Source organism: Cardiocondyla obscurior, linkage group LG06, assembly GCF_019399895.1.
Source record: "Cardiocondyla obscurior isolate alpha-2009 linkage group LG06, Cobs3.1, whole genome shotgun sequence".
In the NCBI taxonomy this organism is placed as follows: domain Eukaryota; kingdom Metazoa; phylum Arthropoda; class Insecta; order Hymenoptera; family Formicidae; genus Cardiocondyla; species Cardiocondyla obscurior.
The window spans coordinates 4480302-4508301 of record NC_091869.1 but is presented as its reverse complement, the minus strand read 5'-3'; the positions used below and the strand labels follow the sequence as shown (position 1 = coordinate 4508301).

The following is a 28000-nucleotide window of genomic DNA, read 5'->3' as shown; positions in this document are numbered from 1 at the left end:
AACACGTGTTCCAAAACTCGTCGAGTAATTTACGTAGTTCTCGCCTATCCCAACAGAGAGCTCGCGAGATCTGCCGAAAACAAAAATGGTGGCGAGCAATATGCCCTATCCCTGCCCCGCTTTAATGGCACGCCAAATGTCTGCGTTCTCTAGGCTTCCTTCTACCATGTATTCCTCTCCGGCCGATGTATCTGATTTCGCTGTGAATAGAGGAAATCGCACCCCAGCAGTAGGCTCTGTTGCGCGTGCGAAATAAGCTGGGCCGCGTATAACCAAAACATAAGGTGAAAGCAAAACCATTCACGAGATATTTAAGTTGAATTGTAACCGCGCACTATCCACCCGATACAACGTGTCACTCGCCTTATATAATGAAATTGGCCGTGCACGATCCCGCATGCCAGTTCCACGACCGTAATATCCGTCATCCACAGCTAAAAGCGCGATAATTTCCTGAAGCACGTCGGCAGCGCAGCTGGGAAGCGTCCTCCGGGTGTTTGCGTCTATCAGGGATATGCACGTTTATTTTTTTACGTCCTCGTAGACTTGCACCGATATTCTTTTATATATACCATGTAACGCCCATTTTTCTTTATTTTCAGCAAGGCTTACAACGTTTTTTTTATAATTTTTACAATAGTTTACATATTTTGGAAGGGAACCCTTGCATTACGTTGTTAAATTAAATGTGTACATTTTGTTGTTATATATGTTTGATGTTTGTGTACTTGATTAGTATTTTTAGTTTAATAGTATTGTTGGAAAGCTTATTTTTGCATACTATAAAGTATATAGATTATACATTGGTAGTTTAATGTAAATAAAATTGCTTTTTTCTTTAAATTATTAAGATTTGGTTTTTTTAGTCATTACTTGTATATTGTTACAGATTGTGAGGTTTCTCTTATAGATAGGTAATGTCTGATAGAGAAGACACAATGAAGTTGGAAGCTGAGATGGCTGCACCCTTGCATCTACAGAGATTGGAACGCAGTCTGAATGTACAACCTTTCTTGAAACAGATCAATGATCTCTTTCAAGAACAAGCTAGGTATTAATATATTTATTAGTACATTAGTGATATGTCATGATTTTATTTATGTATAATATATAATATAATATAAATTTATGTATAATAATATTTTTAATTTTTCAGTGAGGATGACAAGTCTGTCTCATCAGAATCTTCTGATGGCTCAGATGCTTATCTTGATAATGTACCCACTCGAAAAGAAGGTTAATATAAATTATTAATTTTTATTTTATTGAAATAGTTTGAGTTATATTCTGTTATATATTTATTGCTTTTTTAGAAGCCAGGATTAATAAACTCAGGCTGTATAATATGTCTACAGTAGGAGAAGAAAGGCGTTGGTTGCAAGATATTCTTTTAAGTGATTCTTCTGACAGTTCCACATCAGGTTCTGATACAGACAGCCAAATCACAGAAGAAGATTTTCAGGAGATGCTAAAGTTTCACATACTACGAAAAAAATATCAAGGTCGTTTTTATCAGAAACCAGAAGTAAGAACGATGATAATTAAACATGTTTAGCAATCCAAATGTTGTTATAATGACTTAAACTATTAAAAAATGTTATTTTCAGAATATACAATATCAATATTATAGTGCAGGTTTGTTGTCAAATTATGATAGATTTTTAGAACATCAAAAATTGATCGTGGGAAATAAAAAGAAGAAAGAAAAGAAACCGGATAAAAAAATCATGAAGATCAAGAAAGAAAAAATTAATCGTCACGCTGCATCTCAAGAATATCGCGTAAGTACTAAACAAATTTTATATTGACATTTGCAGTTTGTATTTTTTATTAATTAAAATTTGTATTTTTAGAAAGGAGAATATCTTGAAGGAGAATGGGATAAATCAATTTCCAGAGGGGAAGAGTTAGATGAATCGGAATTAGAAGCTATAATGCGTCATCAACCTCGAGGTAGAGGAAGGAAAAAACATAATACTAAAAGTGTTGAAGTGATGACAATGAGAAGAAAAAAAATATGGGTAATGATGTCTAAAAAAGAATTAGGAAAAGTACAAAGGGCTAAAACCAATAATCACAAAGAAATGCTAATAAGTTGTAAGAAAGTAGCGCAGCATTGTATGAAATATTGGAGGCAGAAAGCTATGCAAGTGAGTATAATTTAATATTTGAATTGCACTTGAATTAAAATTACAAACTGTATTTATTATTTATATTTATGTAATTTAGTCACAAAAAAATATGAAAGAAACCATCTGGCGAGCTAAACGTTTAACAAGAGAAATGCAATCTTATTGGAAGCGTTATGATCGAGTTGAACGGGAAACTCGAAGACGATTAGAAAAAGAAGCCGAAGAACAACGTAAAATGGATGTAGAACTGATTGAAGTAAGAAAATATTATTTATATATTGTTACTATTGAAAGTTATTAAATATAACAGTTTTCTTTAATGTAAAAGAAGTAAGAATAAATAACGCGCGCAAAGTGCGTGTTCTGTAATGTTATATTAAAAAAGTATATGTTTTAATTAAAAAAAATGTTTTTATATTGATTTTATTTTAGGCAAAACGTCAGCAAAGGAAATTAAATTTTCTTATTACTCAAACAGAATTGTACGCTCATTTTATGTCACGAAAAATAGATAAAGCATCAGCAGAAGAACAATTAAGAATTCTCAATCAATTAGATGAAGAAAAAAATCCTAGGCTTATTGGTATCGACGATTATGATAGGTACTTGAATTAAACATATAATATATAATTTAGTGTGTACTTTTAAAAACTAATTGGTTTAATGATTGCTGTATATAATTAATAAAATTGTAATAATATATAATTATTAAATGTATAGTGATAACATGAAACAAAAAGCAAAAAGAAATGCTACTGAAGCATTTAACAATGAAAAAGCCAGGACTAAACAATTCGATACAGCTGCTGCATCTCAAGAGTTACGTCTTAGCGATACGCCCGAAAATCTAGAGCATCCACAACCTTCAATTTTCAAAGGAAATCTGAAGGGTTATCAATTAAAAGGGATGAATTGGTTGGCAAATTTATATGATCAGGTTTGTAACTACATATACGATTTTAAAATGTGTCATTTTTAGAAGATATATTTTTCTTTACGAAAATATGTTAATTGTTTTCAGGGTATTAGTGGAATATTGGCTGATGAAATGGGTTTAGGAAAAACTGTACAATCTATAGCATTTTTATGTCACGTTGCCGAAAGATATTGTAAGTATCTGCAGTAATTACATTTGATTATTAAAATTTAATATTTTTTGCAAAAATTAATTCGATATTGAATATACAACTGGCCATTAATTTCAGCTGTTTGGGGACCATTCTTAATTATATCACCAGCTTCAACGTTACATAACTGGCAACAGGAAATGGCAAGATTTGTGCCAATATTTAAAGTAGTTCCGTATTGGGGTAATCCTCAAGAACGTAAAATACTCAGACAATTTTGGGATACTAAAGATTTGCACACAAAGGAAGCTTCTTTCCACGTAGTAATCACAAGTTATCAATTAGTAATTACGGATTATAAATATTTTAATAGAATAAAATGGCAATACATGATCTTGGATGAAGCACAAGCTATAAAAAGTACAAGCAGGTATATCATTTTATGTTTTATTCTTGTTTTATAATAATTTTATAATAGCTCTTTTTAATTAACGTATTTTAATTGTTTTAACAGTATGAGATGGAAGTTATTATTGGGGTTTAGTTGTCGTAATAGATTATTGCTCAGTGGTACTCCTATACAAAATAGTATGGCAGAATTATGGGCGTTACTACATTTTATTATGCCTACATTGTTTGATTCACACGATGAATTTAACGAATGGTTCTCCAAAGATATCGAAAGTCACGCAGAGAATAAAACGGGAATAGATGAAAGTGAGTACTTTTATATAAACTGTAATATTAAATAATAAGAAATTACATTTTATACCCTATTTAAAAAGATGTAGCGATTTTATTATTGCTTTGGTTTACTTTGTGTTGCAAGAATAAATATTAGTTTAATTTTTATTTTATAAATTTTAATTTAATTACTGTCACTAATGTGTAACTGATGGATATTTATAATATGTAAATGTATTTTGACTTCCCGCCAGTTGATATATCGCTATTTCAATTTGACGGTGGTGGTTCGTAGCGGATTTTCTCGAAACTCCGCCACGAGCCATCACAGTCGTCCCGGCAAATTCAGCAACGGACGTCGACCACCTTCGGATTTTTTTAGTTGCAGCGAAATTCACTTTCCTTCTTAATTATAATTCCAACAAAGCACCGCGTAAGATGCACTCGTAGTTCGTTGTTGAAACTTATCAAACGTAAATCAGTTTTCTTTCACGTAAAAGATGCAAGCTAAAATGGCGCACACGAAACGCGCACAGTAAGAAATTAACTTCGGTACGATGTCGAGTGCGTTTAATGGCAAAAACTGCTTTACAGCTGTTGAAAAGATTGCGAATTTAATTGACGTGTGCTTTTAATTTTGGTCGAATCTAAAACACACGCCAAGCGGATTCACAATTTTTTTTAACAGTTGCAAAGCAGTTTTTGCCACTGAACGCGCTTGACATCATATCGAAGTTTATTTTTCACTGGGCGCATTATGCGCGCGTCATTTTAGCTTGCTTTTTTTACGTGAAAAAAAACTGTAATATATACGACATCAATTCGATATTGGGTGCGCTCATTAATGTGTGGTAGTAATAAAATATATGCATTATAAACTTTATACTTGTTACAGAACACTTATCACGGCTTCACATGATCCTGAAGCCTTTTATGTTACGAAGAATAAAGAAAGATGTGGAAAATGAATTATCTGATAAGATTGAAGTGATGGTATATTGTCCGCTCACGACTCGTCAGAAGCTTCTTTACTCAGGTATTTTAATTGCATTTTTAAATATATATTAAATTTTTATAGAATTTAATACATTCGTCTTATTTACAGCATTGAAGAAAAAAATTCGAATAGAGGATTTATTGCATTATACAGGAGGAGACACTGCATCTAACGATAAAAACTTTACTTCCAATTTAATGAATCTAGTCATGCAGTTCCGGAAGGTAGTGTTATTCCTATTCTTATTAATGATTTATTACGATAAGAAATTTATCATAATTTTGATGTATATTTAAAAAATGATTACAGGTTTGCAATCATCCAGAACTTTTTGAACGTAGAGATGCTAAATCACCGTTTTTTATGAATACCGAATGTTATAATATGCCTGCTCTGCAATACAATGAAGGACTCTTGCATCTAACATTACCATCTAAAGATCATTTGCTGTATAATAGATTTTTTATATTTGCCGCGGAATATATTCATCGCGTTCTTCATTGCAACGAAGATTTGTGCGAAAATACATTTTCATTTAGTCGATTTATTAATCTATCTCCGATGGAAATAAACAAAATGTTCATCGCTGGTACTTTATTCAGGTACGCAATATCGAGTATATTAAAGGATTAATTGATATTTACATTGTTTTATTTTCATTTTATAATTTAAATTGTTACTAACAATTAATATATTTATACCTGCAGGTTATGTTTGATAACGTTGATGGAAAGAAAATTAAGAATGGTACAATACTGGGAAAATTGGCGTGTTGACAACAAATCGAGAACACCTACAAGCCAGTTATTTTATTTGCCTAGAAAATTTGACGCTTTATCAACTACGTTGCAAGATTTGGTTTTTACTACCAAGATAACCGAGGGTGAGGCTTTCTACACTCATACCAATCATATGATACATTCGATGCCAGAAACTGTCGCGCACAGAATTCTACGTAGTAGTAAAAAAGCTAATCAACTGTTAAAGGTAATTATATATTTGATATGAAACTGGTAGTTAAAACATTAAAAGCTTGCAGAAAATTATAAAATATGTTTTAATTTTTAGTTACAAAGAATATTACCTACCGGTAAAATCGAACAAACGGAAGATTCGAAATTAGCTCTGCTTCCTGAACATCACCATCATCCGCGGCAACCTATGACACGATATTGCCAACAGACAACGATTCCTGCTTTTATTTGTGATAACAATCCCAAGGTTAATGCAGTTCTAATTTGTAACAATAAAATTAATGATTATTCATGGATAATTTGTTCAATTTGTAATTTATAATTCTAGGTTCAAGCTAGTCCGCGAAAACTATACGTCAGCAACAGTTCTGCAGCCTGTGCCTGGAAGAGGCATGAAGAATGCGGTGGTCCGTTTGGACAAAGGTTACTTTGGCTCGGGTGTGAACGAGCGCTTTCTGAAGAAAAGACGAGCATTCGTGTCGGCCAGACAATGTCAACATTTTGTTATCAACCGCGGGGTGGATTATCAGCGTGTGCTCCTATTAATGGATGGTCACATATTATTGTACCAGGTACATTTAAAATTATAATAAAATATATTGTTTTTTTTTTTGCGAGATCCTCGCGCGCGAGCCGCCAATTTTGGGCGTAATATTATTAATTAAGTTATTATTCTGTCTAAGTTATATTAATAAAGTATGATTCTGTTAATTAATAAATGTTACATATAAATAATTTTAGATAAACAAACATTAGTGACAGACGCTGGCAAACTTTCTGTACTGGATAGCCTTTTACGACGTTTAAAAGAACAGGGTCATAGGGTATTGATTTACTCTCAAATGACAAAAATGATTGATTTACTAGAGGTATATTTTTCATTTACTTACTGTATCTGAAAACAAATAATTGTTTTATTACGGAAAATGTATTTTTCGTAGGAATATATGTATCATAGAAAACACACATTTATGAGATTAGATGGCTCGTCAAAGATCTCAGATCGTCGTGACATGGTAGCAGACTTTCAAAAGAGGTAACTACTTAATTTTATTTATAACTTGTTGTAAAGTTTTAAGAATAAAAAGAATGGCTGATTTAAACCGTTCAAACTTTACAATTATGTATTTAATTAGAAGATTTTATCTTTATTCTTTGATTTGATTGTATATGCGTAACTCTTTCGTGTTTCAGAGCAGACATATTCGTCTTTCTTCTCAGTACTAGAGCTGGTGGCCTCGGAATCAATCTCACTGCAGCAGATACGGTGAGTAATTTTGTGTTTTACTTATATATTCATTTATTCGTTATTTTAATTTTTGATTAATTCATTTGATTACATACAAACAAATCTATAAAGCATAAAGTTTTGTTAAAATTATTATTTTATGGAATTAAATTATTTTTATCACTAATTTTATACATGCTGTATTTAAAATATATTTTCTACGTATTGTAATAAAAGAAAAAGCAGAGAGCAATTGTCTGTAAGATACGTCATACTTTTTCCGTGCACACAGATATTGCGAGATTGTCAATAACGTCCAATCTTCTATCATCGATTTAACAAATCTGTTATTCCTTTCGCGACGTTACATGCATTTAATATACATTTCTTCCGATAGTATTACTAGAAAATGCAGAAATTGTGAGATATTTATTTTGTATATATTAATTACATTTCGTTTTGCAACGTTAAAAAAAAATTTGCAATAGCATACATTTTGTGAAAAAAGGTATCGCGATAATCCGCGTTATTTCATGCACCGGTAGCTACGTATTACGGTTTTTTTTAATGGACGCAGTTGCAATTAACGGTGCTTATTTGCAGGTGATATTTTATGATAGTGATTGGAACCCTACTGTAGACCAACAAGCTATGGATCGTGCCCACAGACTGGGGCAGACTAAGCAAGTCACGGTCTACCGATTAATATGCAAAGGAACCATCGAAGAACGAATTTTGCAAAGAGCGCGCGAAAAGAGCGAGGTCCGTTTTATCCATTACTACGCCCAGATGCTAACATTAGCTGAAAAATATGTGCACAGAGAAATCGTTTTTATTTCAGATTCAACGTATGGTTATAAGCGGCGGAAATTTCAAACCCGATACTTTAAAACCCAAAGAAGTCGTATCACTGCTTCTGGATGACGAAGAAATCGAAGCAAAATGTAAGTATTTTATCGACATTATTACTTTATATTATTAACCTATAGTACCTTTATTTTGCTGCAATTAATTAAAGTGTAAATTGAAAAATATACAAGTCGCTAAATTAAATAAATTTAAAATCCTTCGAAATAAAAATCTACAATCAAAATCGACGATTAAAATCTATGAATTAAAGCTTGATTCGACTAACGCGCCAATATTGCAAGTTAATTTAATTGGTCGGTTAACTTTCAGAGTTGCAACTGATATTTAATAAAAAATGATGGCTTTTTGACATCAGTTTCATGTTCAGCAGTTGCAGCCCTGTAAGTTAACCGTCCGATTAATTTAACTCGCGTTCGTGAAGCCGGTCCTAAGATCTGCATCTAGAAAGGAGAATATAATTCGTTGGTAAGTCACTGGCATAGTTAAATTTTTATTTCTCGTCACTATTGACCATTCTATCGCATCGGCGTGACCGGATGCGTGTGTCTAAACAAGCGCGTTCGAAAATGAGCCGAGGGGCGAAACGAGGGCGTTCGAAGTGGCCACGATTACACTACACTCGTTAGCTTATGCTAATGGCCTAATAAGGAATAATAAGAAACGGAGTAACGAACGCTGCCGTGTCGGACGCGTTGCGTCCTCTGCCTATAGTGCGTACACTGAAAGGCAGATATAACGTTTGCCGCGACGACGGCGGCTAGCGTACGTGACTTCCCCCATCCTCCCGATCTCCTCGGAGTCCTTGATGGTCGGTGCTCCGCGGCACACGCACTACGCACTTCGTACTTCGTGTGAGACTCGACGCACACCACGCTAGGCGTCACGTAATGCTAGCCGTCGTCGTCGCAGTAAAAGCCATATTTGCCTTTCAGTTACAAGCTTGTACGTTCGTATATTTCAGACAGCCAACGAAGCGAGGAGAGAAAGCAACAGCGAGCGGAGGAGGCTCGCCTCGAGTCTAACCTACAGCACAAGGAGAGGGACCGGAAGAGGAAGTTAACCGCGCTTCCGGTCAAGGTGAGCCCGACGCCCTTATACACCGCTATCGGTCGTGTCGCAAAGATTCTTTTTAACCTTTTTCTTTTTATTTTCGTCGTCGTTTCTAACCATCACTTTCTCTTTCCTACCTTTTCTTTTTTCGTTTATTTAATATTTATTTTGCCGGCTCACAGTTTAACTCACTGGAACTTGTCATTATTTTTGTTTAATAATTAATTGGACTTGTTAACTTGATAATTGCTCGTTAAGTTATTTGAAAATATTCAACTCTTTGTTGCAGGCGAACTGAAATGTATTATTTAACATTCGAATATCGATTATAGTCTCGATTATATTTTTTATTGTGACCTTAATTTTTAGAACGAAGCAAAGAAATCGTGTCAGGCAGATGCTAATGGCGACAAAAACAACGATGCCGTTTACGCTAATCTTAATGAGCCTAAACCGGTCAATCCGATTCAGTCACAGCATCAGAACAATCATCATCAACAACAGTTAGATAATACAGATAATTATAGCACTCCAACCAGTCCGGCCAAGTCAGAGGTACGTTGAAAATAAAATAATATTAAAAATTTTTTACTTTTCATACATTTTACACAAATATATATATATATATTTTTTTTTTAATATTCTTTTTGTTTCACTTGTTTTATATCTGTTTATGTGATAGGGTTACATGATCCTAGATATTAATATTTCGATACTTTGATTTTTACCTGTAGGATGAAACGAGTAATGAGGGACTTGTGGTCGATGTGGACGGTCCGGTTTCCGGTACCGATCCTCATATCCATTCCCGAGGCAGTCTTCATCAGCTCGGGGAATCTCCAGCTAAGATCGCACGACTTGGACACCATTTCGCCTTTGGTGTGAGTGGAAACGCTCGAATAAGACAATCCGTACGCGGCACGAGCAAACGCGGTCGACCACGAGGTTCTCGCAGAGGTGGGCCGATTGGTGGCAAAGGAAGAGGACTACTTTTGATGCATCCATCGCTAAAAGGTTCGAATATGGCCAACGAATCACCGTCGACAACGATATCATCGATCGACGGCGGTGGAAGCTCTAATGAGGTGTTGCGGCACTGTAAGTACTTTTTTGAGTAACTACGCTATACTTTTATTGCATTTATTGGCGAAAATTTAGATAGAAATGTTCTCAACAAGTATTACGTAGATAATAAGAATTATTTTTCGCCATAAATTATTTTAGCGCGATAAATACTTATTTTCTTTTTAATGATTATGCGTGATTTTGCACAAGTAACAGTTTAATTTAATTTTTAATTAACGTTCGCAACTAATATCGTTTTGACAGTAAAAACAAAAAGACGTCGCGAAAAAGACCCGTTTGCGAGAGAAATAATTTTTTTTTGCAAATGCTACCTCGTTGCAATCGATACCATTAACCCGGGCGGACTTTTTCGTACGGAGATCTCGCCGCCGCCCCTCTTTTTACACCCTTAATGTTATCTTTCGCCCGGGCACTTGCCCAGGTTCTCAGGGGACTTTGTGGCTCGCGAGAAGAACGCCCATGGGTTCATCGCGACCCCATCGTCAACTGATGTTAAAATTCCCTCGCGAGCACATGTGCACCCACAAATATCGAGGGGGTAACAGTTGGCGCTCCTCCACGGGGCACCCTTAGAGACATTTGCCACCCCCTCTTTTTCTCATGACTCATTCTGCGACTCGTTTTGTAAGCTACGAATCCCGGGGCTTAGTCCTATGGGGCAAGCTTAGCTGAAACATTTGTTGCGCGACGCAAGTGCATTGTGACGCAGGGGGGGAAGGTGATAGGGGGTGTTCTAGAAATCTGCCAGTCATCAAAAATACGCCTTTGAACAGTTGAATAGATATCAGACTCTAAATTAATGTTTTAACATTGCGTGGAAACGGCTACTGATATATTTTTCAAAGCTGTTATTTTATTATCAAGCAATAGAATTATTCTCAAACGTGTTTGCCTCTAATTATATGATTGTTTCAACATCGTGCTCATAGGAACATTGTACAAACGTCATTACGTGCTTATCGTTCTCGCGTTAATTAAGGAGAGAGACCGAGAGAGAGAAAGGAATACGGAGCGTGTGTCCGATAAGACGACCTCACGCAACGCCACGTGGACCGTGGACACGCGGTAAACATCATACATGTAAATACGTGCGTGCGTGCGTGCACGCACAAGCAAGTGTTAACACATTCCGTCTCGTGCTACGTGTACATACGAAAGAAAAGGGGTCGGTCTCTCTCACTTGTCGTCGACTGGAAGACGAGGCGGACAATAGCAGGTGCGGAGCGAAGGCGACAGCTGCGATCGATGCTCTTCTTAGGTTTTTGGAACTCGCATACTCTCTCTTTCTTTCCTTTTCTTTCTTACCTGTTTTCGTTCATTCTTTTTTCTTGTCTTTGTCGTCATCGTTCTCCTCATCTTCTTTTTCGTCATCACTTTTTTTACGCGTCTTTCCTACCTCTCCTTCGTCCTTTTCTCCATTAGTTATCTCCTTATCGAGATGCAGCGCGCGCTTGATCCAGCTGTCAATGTCCCGAGCTCTCACTGGCATGCATTCAATATTATCCTTGTTAATTATAAGCTACACCCCGCTTATTTTAACCGATAAATCGTTGTCCGTGATTAATGTGAGTAACTGGACTAAGACAATTAATATCAGCTCAATCGTCTCTGCGAATGCGATCACCATCTTGCTTTATTTTTTTATTATTATTATTTTTTTTTGAATATAGTAAATTAGCACTAATTTATTTACACATTGAAACACTTAAATTGTCGTGTACTATCCAGAGTTTTTTTTTGCTTTTTAGATTGATTATCATTTACATACATTTCGGTTGCATAATCGCGACTTCTAATTTTTCTTGTCGTTTCGCGAAGTCAAATAAAAAAGAAAGGAGACGGCCTATAAAGTAGGGAGAATTATACGGACTTTACAAGGGGTTGAATGTTGTCGATTCGTGCCGTGCCTTACCGTACCTTACTGTGTCATCTCGTCTGTCGACTCCGCATCTTCTCGAATAACATATTTTCATATCGCCACGCGGAAACATTTTTGAACGATTATATTACCGTTGTTATCAGTCCTGTTAATAGTTCTCTACAGTTATAATTATTAATATTAATTAATTTTTTTTTTTTTGGTTTTAAATATAAAAAATGAAACTGTGAGCCGGTATCTTTAACTTTCTATAACGCAACGTATTATTTTCTAGTTTGACAATCGAAATATCGTAATATTTTTATATATTTGTGATATTGGAAGATTATTATCTTAAACTCGAGGCGTCTTTTGGACTCGCTTCTCTTTCCAGTTAAATCCGATTCACACGTAGAATTTTCAGAGCGCATTATCACTAGCGGGAGTGTGAGTCTCGACGGCTTTGTAGAGGATAGACGCGCGTTTTCGCGTTTACCATCCTTTATCTATTTCGTTAAGTGTCCTCTTAGACTACAGTGGCTGAAGAGGAACCGCTTTTTGAGCGATTCGGTACGTGACGCGGAATGCCGACGAGACGGCGCCGCGGCAGGATAAAGACGAAGGGGGCCAAATACGAGACATTCACGTTTAAGATGAGCACCGATTTTCGCATACATCGCGCTCTCCTGGGAAAAACCTCTTCGGGTCGTTTCTCCTAAAGAACTTGATCGCCTCAAGAAAATCACGAGTTGGAATATTTCGTAGAACTTTTTCCAAGTTTATGTTGTTGTGTATTTTAACGCGCAGCGTCGAAGAACGCAACAATGACATTCTCTCACGATGCTCAAATAACGTGTATTTGAGCATCGCACTGCCCCTGGTTATTCAAAATTCGTAGGAACCTCGAGTGTTAGATACACCTATTCTACGCTTCTAAGAAGCATACTCTTTGCTTCTCGTGGGAATTTTCGATCTGTTTCTTCGCGGGAATATTTGTTAATTGTGCAAGATGTTGTACAGGCGTGTATAATTGGTACTTTTTCCCATGGTATTTAACTCACGGGTGATAATTTGGGTGTTTCGCTCCTCCGCCAGCTGATTAACACTTCGCGGTCCGCGAGCCTTAAACATATTTTCTCTCATCTGTAGCTTTTTGCCAGAATAACCGGCGGACAATCGATTAACTGGTTCAACCAGTCGACGTGAAACTCGTGCATCGTGGTGTTCATGCATTTGCTTAGTCGTATTCGTATTTGTTATATTTTTTTTTTTTTTTTATATTAAAAAAAAATATATATTTATATATATAGGCTAAGTACAATTTTATCATTTTCGTGACAAACGGGGTATTTTATTGACGATTAGGCCGAAGTTCAGCCACAGCGGTGGAATTCCTAGCATCATAGAACGGAAGGGGACGTACTCTTTTATGTCTTAGGGACACCGACGACTTCCGATCCTGCGGACGGAGATGGTCCCAGTACGGTGGGTCCACTGGGACCAGTGGGCACTTTGATACCTTTATCGGGACGCAGCGGTATCGCGGGGATCCGTCGGGGACCAGGTAGACCACGATTACGACCGACTGGGCCTGGACATCAAGGTTATCGCACCCCCAGTCACCATCACGGCAAGAAAATTCAGCGACCGCTGCCGGTGCCTATCAGGTCTCATCAAACGATCGCGGGTGTCGGTCAGCAGAAAGCGTCGTCGTCGTCGTCGTCGTCGCAGAAACGTCCCGGCATTTCGTCGTCGTCGTCGATGTCGTCATCATCGTCTACCGCGATCGGATCCGCGAATTCAATACCGCTGTTATCTTCGTTGTCATCGTCGCCGTCGTCATCGTTGACAGAATCCCGACCTTTCGGGTTTTATACCCAACAGCAACCGCGCACGGGTTCATCGTAGTTTTCCGGGAGATGAACGAACTTGGTCTCGAGTAGTTTCTGGTGAAACAACGCTCAATTGCGCGATGCTGGTGAGACAGCTCTGTGTTTTCTCTTTCCGCAAGGTACTGAGGTATCGGTATCCGGAATAATCGATAAGCGAATTAATGGAGTAGTGAAAATATATTCTCGTGGCTCACGGTTTATTTTTCGAAATTTCGGACTTGATAAAAATATCGTATATATTTATTGTGTCTCGTGGGAGTTTAACTGTCGCCAGTGATGTTTCTGCATGTGTGACTCAATCGTGCAGTTCTGATAAACGTTAGATCCTCTCGTCCCTCTCCCTTTTCTTTCACCTTAAATTGTGTTATCTGTGCAAGTGTATTATTATACGCGAAAGGAGGCAGCGATTGACAATATCTAGGCACTGTTACAGTCGCGATTATATTGCATAGTTATATTTATTTTAGTTACGACGTAAGAAATGCAGCGAAACAACATCATCAGACGTTAGAAGATAGTCATCAATGTCAGTTAGGTACTTAACTCGATGCTTGCCTTTGAATCTTTTATATTCGTTTTCGCGGTTTTACAACAGTTCGGATCTTGCTCTTCGATTGAATAAAAAAATATTCTTGCGAAGCCCTCTGCGGGAGTGAAAGGGGTCGATTTCTATTATTAATCAGGCAATTCGGTTCTACGTACGTGGTACAAGTGTAGCTCTCGTTTTTAATTCTAAATGTACATTTAGATTAGATAATTGACACGACGTGTCGTCGCGAGATTTCTGACGATGATCATCGACAGATCGGATACTCGGCGAATACGTCGACGAAGGAAAAGAAAAAAAGGGACAGGAAGGTAATTTTGTATCTTTCCTTCTCTGTCTTTTTTTTTTTTTAATCGGTCGCTCTTTCGGCATCTTTGTACATTGTTCATTAACAATAGCATTATTCCGTCACTAGACTCGGCTAGCCGATATTTTTTATGCATGTTACGGGACGTCGTTAGGCCAATTCAATTTGTAAAAGAATAGTATTTATATTAGCAATAAATAGACGAAAATTTCATCTTCACGAACAGTCGCCAAGTTTACGGGAAAATTAAATATGTAAAAAAAAAAAAAAGAAAAAAAAACCCTCCCGATTCTCTCACATCACTTTCTGTCGACGAACGTTTTAGCTGACTACAACTCTTCTTTCTCTTAATAAAAATTGGAGTGAGTGCTAATATTTTCTTTTAAGTATATTAACGACTCAGCTTCGAATTACAAGGTAACAGTAAAAGTCCACAATTCAATTGAAAATTGAATTGTTCGTTCGTTTTTCGTGGATAAGAAAATGTATGTAAATATGAAATACAAAATTTAATGATGTAATTCCTTTCTCTCTACCGCAATCTTGTATTTTCCGCTGCTTTGAATTTTTTGAGAAACGTGCAAACGGCGCCCAGCGAAATGTAGCGAGAAGAACGCGAGTGTTCTTTACGTTAATGACTGATCAACAAGGCGGCGTCCGAAAGCTGAATGTGCCGGTTAGTGGTGCGAGTATGCAGCTGTCGGTGGAGCAGCGTCATCATCTGCGTGATTGGAATCAAACCGAGCGCGAGGAATCTTTCGTGCCTCGTGATTCTTTTTATCTGATCGCGCGAACTGCGAGAATCCCATGCGTAGCGCATTTTTGGAATTAATTAGCGAATATCCCTTTCCTGTCGTAAGTCGGTTAGGAGTTCGTTGGTTTCCAACTGTTGCCGTTAAATTCCTCCAAAAGTTACGGTTAGGACGCTCGCGGCGCGAGTTTGTTGCGTATATTATTTCAGATCAATTTAATTAATTTAATTACATCAGCGGATGACTATCGCGGCCTCGTGATTTGCCAGGGCAATTTATTTGATTTATCTCGAAACGCGGTCTTGAGATATATCATTATACATTTAGGAAGTAATTATCGTTCTACATCGTTTTGCAATAAACGGGTGATAAGGATTTGACTCGCGTCGTTGATTTTTCCCGTCAATAGTAAAACGAAGGTAATAACGGACAACAAAGAATAGCGCTTTTACTTCAATGGAAGATGAACCTTCGTGCTACGGCAGAATTGCAGCCCGCATACTATCGACACCGTAGGTTGTAGGTTCTCGCCAAGGTCGCCGTCTTGGATAAGGACGGACCGTCGCTCAATGGCATTCAAAAAGCACCGGGTAAGTGCAGCGGGAGAAAAAAAGATTGGGAAGCGCGGAGGAGAAGGTGCGATAGGGGTGACAGTTATACCGAGTGTATAGGGAGCGAAATTAAGTTATCACGACAATTGACTTCGTCGTTTTCTCTCCTTGCTACGGTCGTAATATGTAGAGATTGGTCTATCATCGTGTGTACAACTCGTACAATTCGGTTACGTTCGTAAATGTGATTGAATAAAAGATTGGATAAGAATTCGAATTTATCGATATCGCGGTCCCCACATTTTTATTTTTACTAAAAGAAACCATGCGCTCGCTACGCGCACGCTATTTTTTAAGAGTCCCCAATTACAAACCACAAAAAAAGAATTATTTGACTTACCAATCTGCATGAAGTTCAGCGGAGTTGTAAAATTCTGCCGGTGACTGTAACATAAAATGGAAAATATTAATGTAGATGTGCTGAAAACAGTTAATATTTAAACAAAAAAAAATTACGCGTTAGTATTTGATTTTTTAATAAAAATAAATAAAAATCAAATTAATAAAATGACAAATTAAAAAAAAAGAATTAATTCTCACCTAAAAGTTGCTCCGCTGATGCAGGATACCCTTCCTGGGCCTCCTCCTCCTCTCAGATGGCACGTGTCGAGTCATCCTTCCGCGCACTGGACACTCGCGAACACCCCGACCGTGATTTTATAATCAAGAAAATTATTCATCACTTTCACGCGTTCCTGTTCGGCATTCGCGTTTAGAATAAAGTCAAAAAATTACGCCCGAATACTTTGCGGAACTCCCGAAACGACCGACAAACCGGCTGCGACACGTGCTCTCCTCACACGGAGAATCACACGTGCTCTCCTCACACGGAGTATCGCACGTACTCTCCTCACACGGAAAATAGGAAGGAGACGATAGTTCTCGTGCCGGGTGGTTTTCGTTGAACGTAATACGCAAATGAATATCACTTTCGGCACGGACACACGTGGCTGCTGCGCAGTGTGTAGTACGTGTGTGCTCACGCGACCGCTGGAGAAGGACAAAGCGAGAGTGGGAGTAGTGGGGGAATATACCTAGCTCGTGGCACGTAGGCTCGCGCTCTCTCTCACTCCGTCCCCGACCTCCCGTGCCTATCTATCTGTTACTCTCGTTCGATTGAATTGTAATATTTAATTAGTATATCCAGACAAAGACGGTACTTCCACCAGGTCGTCCTTGATCTCGAAAGTCGCGAAGACCGTCTTTGCCTGGACATATTAATTAAATATTAAAATTAAATCAAACCTCAAAATCACCGACTTAACAGCCGACGTTGACTCTCGCCTGGCGTGAAGCAAACCAAGCGAGAGAGAACTAATCAGCGTCGGTTTTAAGCGGTGACAATTAACAGCTAATTTACGCGTCACACCAATTATTTAAGATAGTTTTTAGGTCAGCAATTTTTTCATAATTTCAAGCAGTGAAAAATTGTTTTAATTATTTCGAAGTGAGTGATCCACGATTACGATTTAGCTGCGCGTCGGCTGATCTTCTCGCGTCGCACGCGCTTGTCACGCGAGAGAAGAGCAGGACCGAGACCTTGCGTCGCACCTGCTACTCTCAGGTGTACGCGTATCTTTTATCCGGGCGCGATCTCGGTACATCTTTCTTTCTCCCGTTCTTTCGTATACGCCGCGAACGAACGAAAGGCGAGGAGGCACGCCGGTGTTTCAAGTTTGCGATTAATCGCTCGCGCGCGCCCGACAATCCCGGCCTAATTAATCCGGCTGTCTTGCATGGCAGTCCTGTACAATCGTACGTTTGTGAGCGATAGGTAAATCAAAAATATAGCATGGATTTTTATTAATTATTATTTTTTTTTTTTCGGAATAATTTTTCATTGATTTTCCTCGCTTGCTTCCTCTTCGAACATGATACTTGACGCCTATAATGATGAATGACGATCATATCGGGACGTCGTATGTCATTTTAAATTACCCGGTACATCTGTGCGGTAATTAACTCTCGAGCAGCAATGAGATCGATATGCGATCGGAGGACAAATCGTGACTTGAACTTGACAGTCGCAGGTGCGAATCGCGAAACGAGTTTCTTCAAGGTCACTGTCAGCCACACCGCATCTTCGATTAATATTTTCGGAGGGTTTAAACAGAGCTGCTAATTGACACGTAATTAGATTTTACGGCGTAAGCTGATTTTCCTCGTGCTTTATTCGTACATTTTAATAATCTACTTATATTTAGAAGGAAGGTAGAAGGCGATAATTGAGAAAAATTTATTACCTATGCCGTGATTGATTTATCCACGTTTGTCGAATGTCGCGACTGATTAGCAGCAGACAATCAACAGGTCGCATTCAGCGAAATAGCAGCCATTAATAATGTCCAATTAGCCAATTAGTATCAATTATTTCGATTGTACTTTGCGAATTTCAGTTAGATCAAAGTCCACCTTATAGTCTTCGAAACGCGTGTGAATTATTACGAAATTTTTTTTCAGCTTTTCGCCAGCAAAGGGAAAATTTAATCTTTATCTGTTACGAAAATTTCCGAACATTTATCTCTCGCGTACGTAAATCGGACTGTCGAAATTACAATGTCCTTGGGAACCGTTTCGTTCGAGATACCCGACGGTGGACTAATTTGACACACGCACGGTATTGTAATTAGACGGATAATTACGCAATTATGAATTAATATCGCGCGCCGTATCCCTGGCTCTCTCTTTCTTCGATCGCATCGGCAGGCAGTCGGCCGTGCGAGCGAGCGGACGAAACGAGCGAACGTTCTCCGAGAACGTTGTCGTCTATGCCAATTAGGTGGCAGGTTGCCACGAAATTAAAGCTTTTATTTCGGCGTGCGAACAGCAGGGAATTAGCGAAGCGAAACACACCTCGCGTATGTTCCCTTCTGTATACTCCACAGCGAAGGGCCCACGATGCACTCAAATGTGGGCTTCTTCCTTGAACGGCGTGCACTTTGAAAATTATCCACTATTTTAAATACGCGTTAACATGTACTCTTTACACAATTAGACATGCTCTCATTTTTTTTATTTTTTTTTTCCTGAAAAAAAAAAGTGTTTGATTTTTAATTAAAAAAATTTTTTTTTTTAAACATAAAATATTCAATACATCTTTTTTACTGCGCGGTCGAGCGATTCTCGCGCGACTGCTGTATTGCTTTGGCGGCGGTCGAACCGTACGCACGTAACTGAGAAGTACTTTTGTTAAATTTGGGTAAATTTGGGGAAATGGTTATTACACGTGGAAAAGAAATAATGACTAATATTTACAAGCTAATATATATAAATCTGTGGGGTGTGATAGAATAGAAACGACGATTCGTGTTTCGTTTTCCGTCCGCGCGACGGTTTTAGCTTTGCAGCTTGCAAAACTCGTAGAGGAAAGAGCTCGGAACACACCTGGCATTCGCCGCTGGCAAATTGCGATTTTGCGAATTCAGATGTGTACAGTTAGGTGTTTCTATGTGCGGAACAGGTTGAGCGCGTTCGCACTTGCGCGAGAAAAAAACGCTGGCTTGCTCTCGTCACGAGACAATTAACGACATCGTTAAGCCATGCACGCACTCCTGCGATCGCGGAATAAATATGTACGGGTTTTGTGCGTAAAAAGAAGCTGTGTATGGGTCAATTAACGGCATCGTTAAGGCGTTGAGGCCTCGCTCATAATCGTGAGACACGCATACAAATTTTGTGGAAAAAAAAAAAAAAAAAATTAAAGCAACGCGCGCTGGAAATTTTCTCTTTCTCTATTTCCTCAAGTAGACGCTGTTCGTACGCGTACGAATTAATATTACGTCACCGTTTCTCGAAATATACATCTTACACTGTTTCGAAATCCGTTGTTCAGACAAGAATAGATTTTCTCGCGCAACTTGCGGCGCGATTTCGAAGTTCATAAACTGACAAATATTGCGTTACATTTCAAGAAGGGTGTTTTAAATATTTTAACAATGTAATTCGGTGAATTTGGTAACGTGTTTGAGATGCGCAACGAGATTAATTCAATTCTCTTATTAAATTGGAAAATCTCCGATAAATATTAGGACCGTAAGTACGTTTCTCGAGAACTGGGAGCACCGCGCTTGCAGTTCTTCGCTCAGGTATAGCCGAGTTTAAAGACGGGGACGTCGGGCAAGTCGAGCGTCGGTGGCGGCGAGGCACCGAGCGTGCTTCCTGCTGCTTGACCGGAAGTCGCGAGTCAGAGGCTCGGCTCTACGTAGGCGTTACGCTTCCTTACGCGTACCTACACCGTCTCGCTCCCAGTTTCGCTGCCAGCCAGTCTGGAAGTATTGCCAAGGCCCAAGGACATCGCTAGATTAGTCGGGATATAGCATCGCGTTTCATTCATAATTTTCGAAATTTGAAGGATCAGGGTTGAACCAGACAGGAGGATATTATTTCTCGCTTCCGAACCTTAACTGAGCTTCTTTAATTTACGCTATCGCGGTATTTATTTCGGCTTACATGAGTAGGAAAGAAAAAACGAAATGCTTTTAAGCATCTCCGAGTTCGGGTTCCTTCCCGATTAGCTGTTTGTAATTTGTGACTCGTAAAATTGTAGAGAAAATTAATTCGTGTACGTCGTAAATTAACACGTTTCATGTCGATACCTCGGTCGATCAACGTGTGTTTAGTCTTCGGTCTTGATAGCTTCTTCTTAATGTTAACTCGTTACCTTACTGCGGGCATGAATATAGAACGAAGGGGAATGCCACGAAGGTGGTCTCAACCGTACATCCGGATGATATAAATGAAAAATTCAACTTCCTCGGTAGCCGATTGTAGCCGAAAGAAATTTCTACCGAAAGTTTTTCCGATCCGGGGAACGAAATTTATGCACCCTATTATTTTACGGTATTTCCAAACGTTAATTGTAATATTTAAATACAATAGTATTTTAAATAAATAAAATTTGATTTACAGGGTGATAAATATATTTTGTACATACATATAATTTTAATTAATCAAAAAATCGTAGCACTCGTTTAACAGGTCGATTCGATAGGTTTACTTAATCTTAATTAGAATATTTTCAAAAATTGCGATTTCGTGTCAACTGCAACAATTCATTTTCTTGAGACCTTCGCAGTCACGTTGGATAAAAGTTTAAAATATGACGTGTCGGATTTCAGAAGGACGAACTTTCTCTATTTCTTAGTTTGTCAAGCGAGGGAGGAAGGAACGAAAGTGGTACGCGTGGGGAATCGTACGAAAGAATAATTTCTTCGCTGTCAAGCTCTTCGTGGCTCGGAAGAGAATTATCTTTCGGTCCGTGCACTCGACGGGGAACCTAATTTCAGTCTTCCTGTCATGGGAATGTGCGCACCCCCTTATCCTTTTCCCCCCTCCCCCTCCGCATTGTGATCTGAAACACGTACCGCGCGATTCGAGAATAATAGTCTCCCCGCGGTGGAAACTCGTTGCTTCGCCGTGCCAGTTCGATAACCCGTCTCGTTATCAACATAACGCCAAACGGTCGATAGTTATTATCCATCAATAGCACCCTGCCGTACCAAGTCGCCAGTGTTACAACGTTACTTCGGAGAAAATTTAAAAATAAACCGGTTGTTTGAATGTGATTTGAAACGATATTATATTCAGGAAATTGCAAATTAATCGCGACACCAGTAGGTCGATCGTACCGTTTAACAGCTCGGTCGCTATTTTCGCATCACGTCGGCGTTGACAATTTTCCGACACGCTCCACGTTCGATGACGTCGTCGGTATCGACGGTATCGATCATCGCGAGGACCCCTTTGGGATTTCAATTCAAGAGATTAAATTAATTCACGCGTGCAACGACATAAGGCAATCGAGTTAATGGCCTCGTTTAATGACTACCTCCACCTTGCTTTCCGTGCACGATCCTCCAACGATGCGCCCAAGTCCTTTCGTGCTTCCCCACTTGCCCGTTTTCGGGCAACGACTCGGACGATTTTATCGCCGTTTCCTCCGTCTCTCCTTCCTGCTTCCTGAGCATGCCAGATACTCGACGCCGATCGTTCCGCGAATACCGAGGTGAATTTCGTTACGGAAATTAGCGATTCACCGCCGAACGCGCGTCGCCCTTACAAATTAAAGCCTCGCCCCCTCCGCCCCTCGATACACGCCTGTGCGTGTAAAAAGCGCAATCTTACCTCTTCGGACGTAATCTTGAATATCTATTCTCATACGCGATAAACCATTCCCCCTCCCCCTCCCAGCGCTATCAGATACAACGTACGCACTCTGATAAACAATCAGGATCGCATCTCGACTAACTCTGCGCTGAGAACAAAAGTTATATTAAATAAACTAAATCTTTAATTATCTCAGATTTAATCAACACAACAAAATTTTTAATAAAGTAAAGCAAATTGTGGTTGATATGAAGAACAATTAATTCGGTTAAATAATAGTTTTGTTGTATTAATTAAATTCTGGGTTTATAGTTTAAAGGTTTAGGCTGTTCAACAAAATTTTTTTTCTCAGTAGCGACATTTGTGTTCGTCTAAATTTTAGATGAGCGCTTATTTAATTGATCTGAGATTTAATTAAATAATTAAGTATCGCCAAGACGTTCGTAACGGTGTAATCTCAGTCTACCTGGACAATTAAAAATGCATTTACACGTCGTTCCTCCAAAGTAAAGTTTAGACGTCACCAGACAATTTCTATGTATCGACAGTTTAACGAGTAATTTTGTAATAATTGTGCGACCGAACGCGACGCTAAAATTAGGCACGTCACCCGGCCTCGTTTGCACTTTTGCCGTCGGCCTCGAGACGACGGTCCCCCGCCTTTGAAAGCAAAGAGGATTGCGTCGTCGATCGGGCACGCATTCATGCAACGAGACAGTGTCTCCCAACCTGTGTTCCGTGGATTCACTTCCGGTCCCGTAACTATATTTCTTCGGGAGATTTCACAAAATAGAGGTACGCGGACGTATATTAGCGTCACGTGAGTGGAGGCTCACTGTCAGACCCTCGCTACGTGAGGTACCACGGGGACCGGAAGTGAATTTTGAAAATGTAGGTTCCGTCACGATGTCGCGCGTTGAGTTTGTTCAAGACGAACAGATTTCTCGCCGGAGGAGACTAAACGTATTCTCTCGTCGCTGCTATTTCAGAAGTGGTCCTTTTACTTTTTCAAGAGAAGCCGATATTACGTTAAAATTAAAATCGCACTTGATAAAATTCACCGATAAATTAATTCTCGGTAATTAAACACGATGACCCGGGCGAGATATTTTTTCCGGGTCGACTGGCATTTTGCGTTCGGTTTCGCATTTCACGTGGGACGCGAAGAGGAAGCACCTCGCGGTGGAAAGTCGGAAATCGGTGGGAAAAGTTTTAACAAGACGGAGGAAATCGGGAAACGGCGATGAGGAAAAGTGAGGGCCTGGAGAACAGAAGAAAGGACTTCGGGAATTGGAAGCGGCGCGTGGCGCGATGCCGAATATACGTATCGGATGCCGCCAGATGTTGCGGTGAGGCCAGCTGCTGCGCACCTCCGCTCTGCCCTCCTTTGCTTTTCCTCGCAGCTTTTCGAGAGTGCCGAGCAGGTACACGCCTCGCTATATATAGAGTATAGAGTGCTGATGTTCACTGGTGGTACAACGCCACTCGTTAGCACAGTGCGTATTGAACTCCCCTCGGTGTAATATCGCAAAAATTGACGCGAGTCAAACGCTGGCCGGCGTGATGTTGATATTTCCGAGAGAAAGCGCGTGGAGTGGCCCGACACGAAATTACGTTTCGTCAAATTGACGTGGACCTCGGGCCTAGTTAATTCAATAATTTTAATAAATGCAATTCGAGATACTTAACACTTGGCGTCCCGCGCTTGTTAATTAAAACTTAAGCGAACTCCATTTACCCTGAATTGCTTTTATGCCCGAGACAAATCTATTGGCCTGAGTGGATAGAAACGAGTTCGTGACCGTAACAAAAAGCAGCCGAGTTTGATCAATTAATTACTGTAGGCACATAATTGTACCTCGCGTGAGAGCACCGTCGCAATTCGGTACGACTTTTTTTAAAACTTTGGATACAGGCAATTGTGATAACGATAAGTATATAAAAAATAATACTTTAATTGAAACCGAAAAAGAGATATAGAGCTCGACATAATGATAGAATAGAGAATATAGGATTTAATTAATATGATATCACTGTGTCGTTTTTATTACGAGCAGCGCGAGTGACGGTGGCTCTTTTCAAACATTATTTGCTCCGTAAAATTGGACGAGCTCTTTGGCATAATGGGTCGGCTACCGGCGACTCTTCTTCTTTTTCTTTCACGAGCAGTTGCCGAGAGAAGGCTTTATAGGCTTGTAATAAGCATCTTCTGGCGCTACGAATGGCTCGAAGGCAAATATTACGAAGATTCTTCTTTTCTTTTACGCAAGGTGCGAATCCACGATCATTGCAGATTAGCAAAAATTTAATCAAGCTCGAATAAAATTCAAAATTTCCTTTATCTCGCGAATCTGATTTAAAAAGGGAAAGTCGTTTATTATATTTCGTTTTGTTTAGGTGTTATTTAATTATGTAACGAGTAGCGTTAAACTTTTCGAGTTTGTTCTTTCAAATTCGCTATAAATTTTAGAAAGAGAGAAAAAAAAAAGAAGAAGCAGTTTTGTTCCGCCAGGAACGAGCCTGTGATCCTAGAAAGTAGCTGAATTCCAGAATACCCTAATTAACCCGCGACCGTGAAGAATTGATTGCATTTTATTCGAAACGTGGTAATTCGAATCTGCATATTTAGCGTAGCAAAGGAATAGGAGAGCCTTGAGCAGAACTCACGCGCATAACTAATACTTCGTAACTAAACATAAAATGCAAATGGAGCGTGAGCGGCGGTCAGCTTCGTAGCGAGCGAGCTTTCACGGAAATTGTCCCAAGCGTTTGAAACGACGAGAAACTTAAACGTATTCCCCGACCTTTTCCAATTATTTCATTGTGACATTTAATCTCCACCGCCACGTGCCGCGGCGGTTTTCTTTTCTTTAACGTCGGGGAGGAGAGGGAGGGAGGGAAGCATCCTCGATCACCGAGGTGAATAAGATAGGAAGGAAGTGAAGTGAAGTGACGAGGAGGAAGGAGCGGAAGGGCGAGAGAGAGTCGAAAGCGAATATCCTTCCTGCCTGTCCTCGCGAGGGCAGCTGCTCTCGGATTTGAGCACGTGCTACCACCGTGCTAGGATAGCGCCCTGCCTCGGGCGGATAGAGGACCCCGGATAGAGGGTACGGTGGTAGGTTTGTAGGTTGGTAGGTGGAAAATGGTTGTATGCGTACGCACGTGTGCACACGAGAGATACCGTCCACGTGAGGGCTACCACTCTTCGCGCATGCATGCGTGTCTCCCTCCGTTTCTGCGACTCGACCGAGTTGTTGCTGTTCCCCTCGTGGTACGCCTGTACCCCGTGCGAGGCACATGCCCGAGCCATAAGATTTTATAGCTTCCTTCGCAAGGAGGGTGGAGGCCGTGATTCCCTCGCTCGTTACTCGAGAAACGTAACTTTAGCGGCGATTTATCTATCTTACTCCGGGGAGGGGTTTCTTTCTTTTTTTTTTCTTTTATCGCTCGTTATATCACTCTTGCCTCGTTAACGCTTATTTTTATTCACTTCTCTTCGAAATGTTACCTTATCACTTGTACATTTTGAGTTTTATTTCACGACGACCACTTCGCGCGGACCGCCCTTTCTTCTTCCGCGAGTTATCATTTTTATAATATCGAACCTTTTTAATTCGTCCTTTGACGGTGACAGTTTTAAGCCTTGAATTTAACGACGCTGAATTCAACCGACTACGTTTTCCAACTAACCGAATAAAATCGAGCGAGTCTTAAAAAGATACGTTCAAGCAGTTCTGCTGGACTATTAATTTCGTTAAAAAAAGGAAAAAAAAATTCGCAGGTGCAGCAGCGCGTATCGGAGATGACTCGCGCTTGACGCGTTCAGCGGTAAGCGCACATTTGTTATATATGTACATTAAAAAGCAGATATGGCATTTGCTGCGACGAGCGGCGACGGCGGCTGGCGTACGTGACTTCCCCCTCAGTCCTCGGTGACCGCTGCTCCATGGAACATCTACGCGCGCGCTTCGTGTGAGATTCGACACACACCACGCCAAGATCACGTACGTTAGCTACCGTCGTAGCTCCATGAACGCTATATCTGACGGTGAGTGTACAATGTACATACATCGGCTAGGATATTGCGAGCGATATTTATTGGTCCGGTCCTGCCTCGTTTTCGTATAATCACGCGACACCTGTTACGACACAACACTTACTTTAATTGGGAGGGGGGCTACGAGCAGCTGCCCACACGACGCACCAATCACGCCGGTTTATCCGAAATTCTTTCTTGCCCGCGCGACATCCCCTGAGTCTTTCTTCGTGTCTTTCCTCCCCCTTTCCCTTCCTCTCTTACTCGCGCTGCACCTGTTTACGAACGCCCGGACCCCGAAATGCACGCGCGCGGATCCTTGACCAGGATTATCGGGAGCGAAAGTGCGCCAACAGATTTCGCGGCTGTGATTTGTGCGCGGCGGCGGCGAAAGCGGCCGCGCCGCGCCCGAAAATTATCAGCTCGTTAATTGTCGAGTGTCCCGGGATCGATTTTTTGCATCTGCCCGAACGGGTTCGGCGCAAAACGCGGCCGAGGTGCCCACAGACGTCGTGTCGAAAATTACAAACGTTCCCCGCGAATTAACGTAATTACAATTGTCGTGCCGATCAGTCACTCGCATGCGAGCCGACTCCGATCGCGCGTAATTATTAAAACTGACATTCGTAATTAGCGAGTGTTTGCAGAAGCTCGGCCGAGATTTCGTTTCATCGACGGCAACGATTGTATCGCGTTTCAGCGCGAATTAATAATAAGGCACGTGCCATTATCGGTGAAACGCGAGTACATTTGATTTATTGAATCGATTGACAAATCGATTTCGTATTACGCCATTCCATACGATATCCATTTACAATACGCGGCGTGCATTTACATTTACGTAAATATGAAACATCTCCCGGTATAAAACTCGAACACGACACGCGCGTGTTCGGTATCGGTATTAACTGATAACGCATAAGCGCGCGCCAAGTACTTTCTTCCACATGAAAAAAAAAAAAAAAGCAACAACTCTTTTTACATTTAATATAATTTTCCACGATAAACCATAGACATGTGCATCTCGCACGGCACTTGAAACACTTGCCGTCTCTTTAAATGTAATTTAAATACATTGTGTGTATACGCTAAAAATTATATTAATTCCATTGAGTTTATTGCGTGATTTACAATCGACTGGTTAAGTCGACAAATATATGTTCGGTTATGTACAACATCATGATATGTACGCAAAATATATGATAATATTCAGTGAGCAAATATCTTTATACGAGTTAAACTTCGCAGGGGTGAAAATACACAAATAAGGTCACCGCGCGGCAGACGCTCGGAGTATACGGTGCCAGCTCGTCGCATTCCATCGCCGCCAGTTAGATTATTTGCCTCGGAAGTGTCGTTTAAGTATAAGCGCGGACAAATTCGTGTCACATAACTTTTATACAAACGGGAGTACTGTACAATGTCGCGTGATTCTGGTATTCGGACGCGTTTCTCCGCGAGTGACCTGTGCGCGAAAGGAGAGTGACCAGCGTCTCTAACTTCCCAACGACTACGTAACAACCCCAATTTATCATCTGAGAGGAGGAGGAGGTCTAGGAGAGGCATCGAGCTTCGGCGGAGCAACCATGAGGTGAGGACCATTTCTTCTTAATGCCCAGAATTAAGTTTCTTATTGTTTATCACGTTACTTCGATATTCGAAATAATTGTAAAAAAAATTAATCTTAAATTCAAAAAAGGGTTAATGGCTTATTTAAAATTAGACGATTGTCTTACAATATTAAGTGTTTGAAAATTGAAAAATAAATTAGCGGCGCGTTAAAATTGTTTTTGAAAACGATGGA

At 39.8% G+C, this 28000-nt stretch overlaps 1 protein-coding gene across 3 annotated transcripts; it reads left to right on the top strand.

The window, feature by feature from the left end:
- Nucleotides 1-76: 76 nt before the first annotated feature.
- Nucleotides 77-27697, top strand: Ino80 (chromatin-remodeling ATPase INO80). Of its 3 annotated transcripts, none has more exons than XM_070658024.1 (27): nt 77-284; nt 890-1051; nt 1157-1236; nt 1314-1525; nt 1608-1781; nt 1854-2150; nt 2230-2388; nt 2565-2734; nt 2853-3069; nt 3154-3241; nt 3338-3629; nt 3714-3916; nt 4779-4919; nt 4989-5104; nt 5190-5482; nt 5588-5867; nt 5949-6101; nt 6183-6426; nt 6596-6723; nt 6796-6890; nt 7049-7121; nt 7686-7844; nt 7924-8026; nt 8914-9029; nt 9372-9557; nt 9737-10100; nt 13385-14983. In XM_070658024.1, the coding sequence occupies exons 2-27, from the start codon at nt 918-920 to the stop codon at nt 13852-13854; spliced, it is 4947 nt and encodes a 1648-aa protein (XP_070514125.1). In that variant the 5' UTR covers nt 77-284; nt 890-917; the 3' UTR covers nt 13855-14983. The 3 variants fall into 3 exon arrangements, with proteins under 3 accessions (XP_070514125.1, XP_070514127.1, XP_070514126.1); XM_070658026.1 differs by lacking the exon at nt 13385-14983 and adding an exon at nt 27445-27697 and having other exon boundaries at nt 78-284; XM_070658025.1 differs by lacking the exon at nt 13385-14983 and adding an exon at nt 13312-13367 and having other exon boundaries at nt 78-284.
- The last annotated feature ends 303 nt before the right edge of the window (nt 27698-28000 follow it).

What these genes read in the sequence shown, in the direction of transcription:
- Ino80 (XM_070658024.1), top strand. Translation starts at nt 918, where the DNA reads ATGTCTGATAGAGAAGACACAATGAAGTTGGAAGCTGAGATGGCTGCA. An exon ending in GCTATAAAAAGTACAAGCAG is followed by an intron (nt 3,630 to 3,713) that starts GTATATCATTTT and finishes TTGTTTTAACAG; the next exon opens with TATGAGATGGAAGTTATTAT. An exon ending in AAATGATTGATTTACTAGAG is followed by an intron (nt 6,724 to 6,795) that starts GTATATTTTTCA and finishes TATTTTTCGTAG; the next exon opens with GAATATATGTATCATAGAAA.